A 9586-nucleotide genomic window follows, 5' to 3' on the forward strand; every position below is an offset into this window, starting at 1 on the left:
AAGTGGAGAAAGAGCTTACAGTGACATTTCACTGCCAGCCTTCATAACTTCACCCATGGTTGTTGTAGCTAATGGATTGGGAATTAAATCAGGGCAGGGTCTTTTGTGGGAGCTGCCCTGGGTCAAGGGAGACACTGAGACAGAAACAGAGCAGGGAAAGAAAGGCAGGAGAGAAAGGAGGGCACAAACACAATCAGCTGAGAAGGTGGCACTCTGAAAAACAAAACTGAACTGATAGAAAATAAATCGGACAGAAATCAATAATTCTTAAAAGGTTTATTTAATATCAAAACACATCCCACACACCCAGCCCCACACAATCCCAATCCCGCTTCTCCAAATTTGCATGCCACTTCTCCCAATCTCCTTCCAACCCCATCTCACCCTGGAGGCTGTGAAATTGAAATATCTTGACATGGGACTGAGTTTTTTTGAGGTTGGAACAAGCCATTTTGAGGTGGGATTGAGGCTTTTTGGGGTAATATTGAGGTGTTTTCAGTGGGACTGAGTCATTCTGAGGTGACAGATCAATGCATTATGACTTCTGGACTGTAAAGATACAGAGAACACTGTCTGAAATCCCCCAAGAACCCACAAATTCCCCAGAATATATCTTTAAACTATAAATTCCACCTGAAATAGCTGTGAAATGGTGAGACCTTAGGCATCTTTAATCAATTACTTTCTTTTTAGTCCTATTTCAGGTGTTTTTATACGATAAATCCAGAGAAATTTAGAGCCAAACAAAAAGGATAACCAGCCCAATGTCTTCCCAACACAGATCACTGGGAATGTGGTTCACCAGGGCTCTGACCAACATGGGTTTTCCCATGGGGGCTGAAGCAGGAGCAGGGCACAAAGCTCTTCCTGCACTCGGGGCACTCGCAGGGCTTCCCTTACCGGTGTCTCCGTTGGTGACTGGTCAAGGCAGAGCTCTGGGTAAAGCTCTTCCCACACTGGGGACACTCGTAAGGCCTCTCCCCAGTGTGGATGCACCGGTGGGTGACGAGGTTGGAGTTGTGCTTGAATCCCAACCCGCACTCAGGGCAGCGGAAGGGCCTCTCCTCGGTGTGCATCCGCTGGTGCTGGAAGATATTGGAGCTTCTCCGAAACCTCTTCCCACACTGGGGACAATTGTAGGGCCTCTCCCCAGTGTGGATGTGTTGATTCCTGATGAGGGTGGAACTGTCGCTGAAGCCCTTGCCATGTTCCCCACACTCGTAGGGCCATTCCCCAGTGTGGATCATCTGGTGCTGGATCAGGGTGCTGCTCTGTCTGAAGCTCTTCCCACACTCCAAGCACTTGTAGGGCTTCCACCGATCATGAAGCTGCCCATGGATCACCAGCTCTGAGCTCTGGCTGAAGCTCTGTCCACTTTCCTGGCTCAGGGTGGGTCTTTGCTCCTCAGAGCACCCTGGGCTGGCTTTGCAGCTCCTCGTCCTGTGGGATCTCTGGGGATTTTCCTCCCCATTGGAATTCTGCACTGTGGAGTCACTCAAAATGGCTTTTTCCATGAGGTTCTGCTGTGGGGATTTTTCCTCCATGGTCTCCATCCTCAGTTCCTTCTCTGGGGGAGGAAGGACAAGGAGAGGATGGGATTTGCTTCCATGCCAGAGGGAGGGGAAGGAAATTCCCCCAGTGCATCCCCAGAAGGATCGTATTGGCAGCAGGGTTGTCCTGCAGCCAGGGGCTGTACTGGGCTGGGAGATGGAGCAGGAGAGAGGTGAAAAGGGACACTGACTTCCTCCTCACCTGCCTGGGTATCCCAGGGCTCCTTCCTGTTCATCACAGCCTTCTCCTCCATCCAATCAATATTTGGCAATGGGAAATCCTGTTCTGAGAAGAAAACAAAGGGTGCTCACATTGTCTTTTGTTCCGGGGGCCGTGCTGGGCTGGGAGATGGAGCAGGAGAGAGGGGGAAAGGAGCACTGACTTCCTCCTCACCTGCCTAGGTATCCCAGGGTTCCTTCCTGTTCTTTGCAGCCTCCTCCTTCGTCCAATCAAGGTTTGGGAATAGAAAATCCTGGTTTGGGAAGAAGACAAGCGGTGAGTACATTGTCTTTTGAACTGGTATGAAGGCAAACCTAGGGGAGAGTCTAAGCGAGAATTACAATTTAGTAAGAAAATGAAGATCAAGGCAATGATAGAGAAAAACTGCCTTAAACTGACAGAGTCAGGATATAGCCTGACACCCTGTTGGTCAGGGTGGTGGCAGCAGTCCCATTAAATGGTGGCTGCAGTCCTGTTGGAGTGATGAAGGTGATTCTGTCAAAGCAGTGATCCTGTAGAAGGGTCTGGTCTTCCTCTGAAGGTCCAGTGATGGTTATGGAGCTCTTGTCCTCTGGGAATCCAGTAGGCTAGCTGCTGCTGGTGTTGCAAGGCTCAGTTTATATCCAGGTAGAAATGCTTGGTTCTTCCTCCTGGGCAGAGCATCCCACAATGGGTGGTACACTGGAAAGGGACCAGTAGGAAATGGAATTTTATCATTCCTGCAGTGACACTCAATGGCCCATTCACAGAAGATATCTTCCCTGGAGGGCGTTATCAGGGGTGAGTCATGGAAGAGATAAAGAACACTGCCCCACATATTTATAGCAGTTTTTGAAGATGGTGATTGAAAACATGCATTTGGTTACATCTTACATTGCAACCTGAAAGAGTGGGGTAATCCCTGCTCACAGGATGAACTCCACCCCCCTTATCCAAACTGGCTCAGGTGTAAAACCCCCACCCTGGGAAGGCCACACACACAGGGGACAATGTCACACTTGCCCTGCCCCAGGGGAGGTCTCTGTCCCTTGTCAGTCCCTTGCTGTCCCCCCTTTTCTCTTTCTTTCCATCTCTCTCTTTAGCTGACATTTACTGTTCAATAAAATCCACTTTGGATTTGGTCTCGTTAGCACTTTACCTGAGGCAGAGGCGTCCATCTAACAATTTTCTTAACCAGATTGTGACATTATTTTGGCACAATGAGTTTAGGCACTGTTGTCTGACCTCAAGTGCCTTTGACAACAACATGGTTCCCTCCACTGAGGAGGTTGTGGTTCTCTCTGGAGGAACTCTTGGAAACTTGCACGCAGCTTCCTCTGAGTGACTGATGGGAGAACTGATGAGGAAAATGGCTGTTGTGGGTGCCCAGTATAAAGAAAATATTTTGTTGTCCTTCCTTGAAAAGTTGGTTAAAATCACTGGAGGAGAAGGAACAAATGATATCAGATTGATTTATAAAGTTCGCTTACTCCAAGGTGAGGAACACAAGGCTGCTAAAAGTCCCACAAGAAGCCCAGCTCAATAGCTAAATTCCCAAATATCTCCTGAATTCCAAGGCTTGGGTTCTTTGCCAAATGTGAGAATCATTTTTCTCTTTGTCCCTTTCACCTTTGTGACAGCAACAGAGAGCTTCCCCTTCCATTTAATAATCTGTAATGGGCCAAATTTCCTGTTTGTTTTATTGGAACCTGCCAACAGCTGAGCTCGAGCTGTGCGGGAACTGATGAATCTTGGAATTGCCACAGCATTGCTTCTATCGTCAGTTTATTCATGTTTAGGAGTTGTTTGCATTTTCATCACAGGTGACTTGTCGGAAAATCAAATATTCCTCAAAGTATTGTATGCAGAGTTAAGTTTGATTTCTGCCGACTTTATTTTCTCCAGTACCCTGGGGATGCTCAAGGGGTCTTTGTGCTTCTCTCCCTGGGGAATGCTTGGGAGGAGTTTGGGGGGGTTGTCCCTGTCCCTGTCACTCCAGGCTATTCCCCAGGGGCTGTCCCTTTCCCTCTCACCCCAGGCCATTCCCCAGGGGGTGTCCCTGTCCCTCTCACCCGAGCCATTCCTCCGGGGGTCTCCATCATTCTCACCCCAGGAAATGCCTGGGGGGTCTCCCTCTCACCCCTGTGCCAGGGGGTGCTCGGGGCAGTCTCTGTCTCTCAGCCCAGGGGACGCTCGGGGGTCTCTGTCCCCTCACCCTGGGGGATGCTCAGGGGGTCTCCATCCCTCTGGCCTCAGGGAATGCCTGTGCAGGGCTGGGGACCAGGGGCTCTGTGTCCCTCTCACCGCTGAGGCTGCTCGGGGCTGGAGGGGCTCTCCAACCTTCTCACACCTGGGGAGGCTGGGGGGTCTCTGTCCCTCTGAGCCCTGCTGTGACCCCACCCAAACATCATCAGGGTCAGAGGGACAGAGACACCCCCAAAGCCCCAGAACGGCAGAACCTGGGATTTGGTTTGGGGCTGAGTGTTTAGGAAGGGGCGGGAATTGGGGCTGGGACTGGAGTTGGGACTGAGATTTGGATTAGAGCTGGGATGGGGGTTATGGCTAGACATGGGATTGGCTTTAGGGCTGGAGTTGGGATTGGGTCTGGGGCTAGTCGAGTCTGGGACTGGGATGTGATTAAATACAGAGCTGGAGTGTGTCTATATGTGGAGTGAGATTGAGACCAGGATTGGGGTCAGGTTTGGGACCAAGCTTACCCAGAGCGGTACAGGGGGGATGTCACTGCGGGATGGTTTGGGGAAAATCCTGGTTTGGAGAAAAACAAGGTGTGAATGCCTTGTGCTGGGGATTCCTCTCACCCAAGTCCATCTCTACAATTCACCTAATGCCCATAAAAACCTCCAAAAATCAAGAGTGAATCAAAAAAGCCACCAGGAGTTCCCTCTTTCAAGTCTCATTCCTCTGGGGTTCTGGTGGTCCCCCATCTCAGGGCTGCTGGGGATCCCATGGGTCCTGGGCATCCCCCTTCTCCAGGGTCCTGCTTACGGATTCTGGGGGGTTTTGGATTCCCCCTCTCCAGCCTCCCCCCAATCCAGCCACTTGGGGCTCCCCCCTCTCCCCACCATCCTACACTGGTTTAGGGCAAATTTGGGAGAAAACCTCCAAAAGAGGTTTCCTCTAGAAAGCAGATTCAAGCAGCTCCTCCCCCAGCTGGTTCAGGAAAATATTTCCTTGGAGAAAAGTGGAAAAAAACTCTTTATTTAACAGGCAAAGCATTCACCAACACAACAAATGAACAATATTAAACAATAAAATATAAAGAGGTTACAAACTCACAAAGTCCCCCTGTGGGAAGTAGCTCAGCTCACTCAGTCTCTTATCAGTCTCTTATCAGTCGCCCCAGTGCTGGAAATTCCGTGGCCTAGGCCTGACCCAGTGGGCCACAGGTGCGAGCTGCTGGTGATGTTCTGGGTGTTCAGTCCAGAGCAGGTTTAAACAGCTCCAAAGAAAAAGAAAAAAAAAAAAAAAAGAAAAAGAGCAGTCCAGGGAACGTCTCTTCTTCAGTGAGCTAAAAACTAATTAATAGCAAAGGAGAGCTCTGTCCCGCTGTCTGTCTGTCCATCCTGTCCTTCCAGGAGCCGTAATGTGGAGGAGTGCAGTTTCTGAAAAAGAGCTGCCCCTTCTTCTTCCTACACTTCACGCTCAGAACCAGCCTTAAAGGTTGCTCGTGCCCAAGGCAACCACCCCTGGCAATGGGGCTCCATGGAGCTGCTCTCAGGAAAGACCCCTAAGAGCTGGGGAGTGCCCCAAAACTGCCTCAGAAACATGAGATACTCCAAAATCTCTTCAGGAATGTGGATTATTCAAGAACTCATTCAGTAATGGGCTCCCCCTCCCTTCATCATTCCCAAACTTTGGCGGTCTCATTCCAGACCCCAGCCCACCTCCCCAGTCCCAACCCCAACCCATCCCACCCCTCGTGGACATCATGACTCCCTTCCCAAGCCATATTTCCCCCATTTCCCACCTCCCAAACCCCATCCCACCCATCCCGCCCCACCTAATGCCCATGTCAAGCCTCCTGATTTGAAGGCCACTTTGCTCAATCCCCTTCCAATCCCATTCCACACCAAAGAGCTGTGGAATCCAGGAATTTTGGGGTGGGATTGAGTAGTTTTCAGTGGCATTGAGGTGACAGATTGAACCCTCTTGTCTCTTTCAGTGCCAAGAAAGGGAAACAAGTACATCAAATACCCCCAAATTCTCCCAATTATCTCCCTGAATCCCAGATTCCCCTGAAACACAAGTAAAAAGTGAGGCTTTAGATGCCATTGATGAATTTCTTGAGTTTTACCCCAGTTTTCTCTGTTTTAAAGGGATGAAGATGAATCCAAAGAAAATTAGGGTCAAAACAAAAGAATATCCAGCCACCTTCCAATGCAGATCACCAGGAATGTGGATCGCCAGGGCTCTGACCAACGTGGGTCCTCCCATGAGGGATGAAGCTGGAGCAATGCATGAAGCTCCCCCTGCAGCTGGGGCACTCACAGGGCTGCCCTTACCGGTGCCTCTGTTGGTGTCAGGTAAAGAACGAGCGGTCTGAGAAGCTCTTCCCACACTGGGGACACTCGTAGGGCCTCTCCCCGGTGTGGATGCGCCGGTGGGTGACGAGGGTGGATTTGTGCCTGAAGCCCATCCCGCAGTTGGGGCAGCAGAAGGGCCTCTCCTCGGTGTGAATGCGCTCATGTACAAGGAGGTGGGTGCTGGTGTGAAACCTCTTCTGACACTGGGGACACTCGTAGGGCCTCTCCCCAGTATGGAACCTCTGGTGGACAACCAGGTCAGACCTGTGGCTGAAGTTCATCCCACATTCCAAGCACTCGTACGGCCGTTCCCCAGTGTGGATCCTCTGGTGGCAGATCAGGTTGAATCTCTTCCTGAAGCTCTTCCCACACTCCAAGCCCTCATAGGGCCTCTCGCTGGCATGAAGCTGCTCATGGGCCACCAGCTCTGAGCTCTGGCTGAAGCTCTGTCCACCTTCCTGGTTCAGGGTGGGTCTTTCCTCCTCATAGCACCCTGGGCTGGGTTTGCAGCCCCTCCTTGTGCAGGATTGCCGGGGATTTTCCTCCCCATTGTGTTCCTGCACTGTGAAGTCACTCAAAACAGCCTCTTCCATGAGGTTCTGCTGTGGGGATTTTTCCTCCCTGGTCTCCATCCTCAGCTCCTTCTCTGGGGGAGGAAGGACAAGGAGAGGATGGGATTTGCCTCCGTGCCACCCAAAAGGGGAAGGAGATCTCCCCAGTGCATCCCCAGCAGGATGGCGTTGGCAGCAGGGTTGTCCAGCAGCTGGGGGCTGTGCTGGGCTGGGGGATGGAGCAGGAGAGAGGGGAAAGGGGCACTGACTTCCTCCTCACCTGCCTGGGTGTCCCGGGGCATCTTCCTCTTCCTCCAAGCCTTCTCCTCCTCCATATTGCCAAGGTTTGGGAATGGGAAATCCTGGTTTGGGGAAAAACAAGGTGCGAATGCCTTGGGTTGGGGATTCCTCCCACCCAAGTCCATCACTAGAAGTCTGGTGTCCATAAAATCCTTCAAAAATCAAGAGTGAATCAAAAAAAGCCACCAGGATTTTCCCATTTCCAGTCTCTGGGGTTCTGGTGGTCCCCTGTCTCAGGGCTGTTGGAGATCCCATGGGCACTGGAGATCTCCCCTCTCCAGGATCCTGCTTAGGGATGCTGGGGGGTTTTGGGGTCCCCTTCTCCAGCCTCACCCCAGTCCTGTCACTAAGGGCTCTCCCCTCTTCCCACCACCCTGTCCTGGTTTAGGGCATATTTGGGAGAAAATCTCCAAAAGCGTTTCCTCTAGAAAGCAGATTCAAGCGGCCTCTCCTCCAACCAGATTGAGAAAATATTTCTATGGAGAAAAGGGGAAGAAACCTGTTTATTTAACAGGCAAAACATTCACCAGCACAAAAAATGAACAATATTAAAAAATAAAACCTCTTGCCACTCCAAAAGACATGACAAACTCAGCAATTCCCTCCGTGGGCTGTAGCTCGGCTCACTCAGTCTCTTATCAGTCTGTTAACGGCCCCTCCAGCACTGGAACTGCCTCGGCCCAGGCTCAGCCTGGTGGGCCACAGGTGTGAGCTGCCAGTGGTGTTCTGGGTGTTCAGTCCAGAGCAGGTTTAAACAGCTCCAAAGAAAAAGAAAAACCACAGTTGGAGGAACTTCTCTGCCTCAACGAGCTAAAACTAACTAAAAGCAAAGGAGAGCTCTGTCCTGCTGTCTGTCCAACTGCAGACAACTGATACCTTAGGTTTTAAATTTTTGCATTCTGTTTTGATGTGCAGCTTTTAGTTTTATATTAAGTGTTACTGGGATCTTTTCACAGGGTGGTGAAGACACAACAATCCTGTTCTAGCTGGAGACTCAAGGACAATCTCTTAAAACTTCAAGCCCAAAGCATAAACAATGTGAAAAGAGGACAGCAGGCATGCAAGCAAGGAAGATGTAACTTCATCATTTGAAACTATTAATTGAGCAGTTAACTTCTATATACAAATGGACTAAAACTTGTTTAAATGTGAGATCTCATGACCAAGCCCTCTTTTGCTCCCATCTTGGAGCCATCCAGGCAGAACCACAGCTATGGCTCCTCTGCTGCCAGGGTGTGGCCTTTAAAGGCACTTCAGTAAAAATCAACTTTATTCCTCTTAACTCCATGTGGCCTCTGTTCCAGCTCCTTAAGGCATCACAACAGTCCAGGACCCGGAATGTGGAGAAGTGAGTGCAGCATATGAAAACAAACTACTGCTCTTCCTCCTCCCCTTCGCTCTCAGAACCAGCATTAAAGGTGTAGAACTCATTTCTGGGCTAAACAGACCGATGGGGGTACGAGCATCATGAAGTCACCCCAGGACACGCCCCTGTCAGGGTCAGGGGGTCCCGTCCCCGCCTCATCTCCGGGCTGCCGGGGGTCCCCCAGCTCCGGTATCGCCCCTTCCCCTCTCCCCGCCCCGGGGGTCCCCCGTTCCACAGCCCCGGCTCTCATGAAGATCCCCAAAACCAATGTCCCGCCCCGTCGGTACAGGGCCGTCCCCACGTGGACCCCCCGGGACCCTCCCGAGGGGCGATCGCGGCTCCTCTCCCCCCGAAAAAGCTCCTCTTAGGGAGCCCGGAGATATCCGGGGGTCGAGTCCGGCATCTGCCGGCTCCGAACACTCTCCAAAAAATCCTCCCGGAGACCCCTGGCTGGAGCCGAGGCGAGCTCGGCCTCCGCCCTCACCTGCGGCTCGGGGCTGGGGGCGATGCTCCCGGGGCAGGGGGTGCTGCAGGCTCGACGTGCGGGTGCTGCGAGCGCCGCGATTCTTCCGCTCCCGCTCCTGCTCGTCCTGTCTCTCCCCTTCTTCCCGCATTTCCTTCGCTCCAGCCCGGACCCCCCTTTCCCACCGCTCTGCCCCGCGGCACCGGCTGCTGGGTGGGGGAGCCCCCGATCGGCCCCAGGGCTGGGCAGGGGGCTCGGGGACCCCCCCGGGGCGGATCCGTCCCCCCGGCCCGAGTCCCAAATTCCGCTCCGGGGCCGCTGGGCTCTGCGGGCCCGCCTGGCAACCGGTGAGTCATCGGCGAGAAAGGCTCCGGTTGGCTGGAACTTGGTTAGCGCCTCCTCTGATTGGCTGGAATTGTGAAAGGCGCTGCGCCCTGCGGGTGTCCCCGAGAGCTGCGGAGTTGGGGCCGGAGCCTTTTCATATTTCTTTCTCTCTGAGAACATTTCTGATTTATTTCTCTCCCTCACTCCTTTCCATTTCTTGTTCAGTACAATCCAAGTTCGAGCAGATCCGCAGGTTGCGTTCCCATGGTCTCATTTGCACCTTCACTCA

At 52.2% G+C, this 9586-nt stretch overlaps 2 protein-coding genes across 2 annotated transcripts; both read right to left on the reverse strand.

The window, feature by feature from the left end:
* Positions 1–316: 316 nt before the first annotated feature.
* LOC141726230 (uncharacterized) lies at positions 317–3012 on the reverse strand. Its single transcript, XM_074530835.1, has 3 exons — positions 1945–3012; positions 1753–1836; positions 317–1567 (listed from the first exon to the last, which is right to left on the reverse strand). The coding sequence occupies exons 2-3, from the start codon at positions 1802–1804 to the stop codon at positions 897–899; spliced, it is 723 nt and encodes a 240-aa protein (XP_074386936.1). The 5' UTR covers positions 1805–1836; positions 1945–3012; the 3' UTR covers positions 317–896.
* A 2754-nt stretch (positions 3013–5766) lies between these two features.
* LOC141726193 (uncharacterized) lies at positions 5767–9307 on the reverse strand. The gene is made up of 3 exons (XM_074530704.1): positions 8995–9307; positions 7125–7206; positions 5767–6939 (listed from the first exon to the last, which is right to left on the reverse strand). The coding sequence occupies exons 2-3, from the start codon at positions 7177–7179 to the stop codon at positions 6290–6292; spliced, it is 705 nt and encodes a 234-aa protein (XP_074386805.1). The 5' UTR covers positions 7180–7206; positions 8995–9307; the 3' UTR covers positions 5767–6289.
* Positions 9308–9586: the final 279 nt, after the last annotated feature.

Source organism: Zonotrichia albicollis, chromosome 33 (genome assembly GCF_047830755.1).
Source record: "Zonotrichia albicollis isolate bZonAlb1 chromosome 33, bZonAlb1.hap1, whole genome shotgun sequence".
Lineage (NCBI taxonomy): Eukaryota > Metazoa > Chordata > Aves > Passeriformes > Passerellidae > Zonotrichia > Zonotrichia albicollis.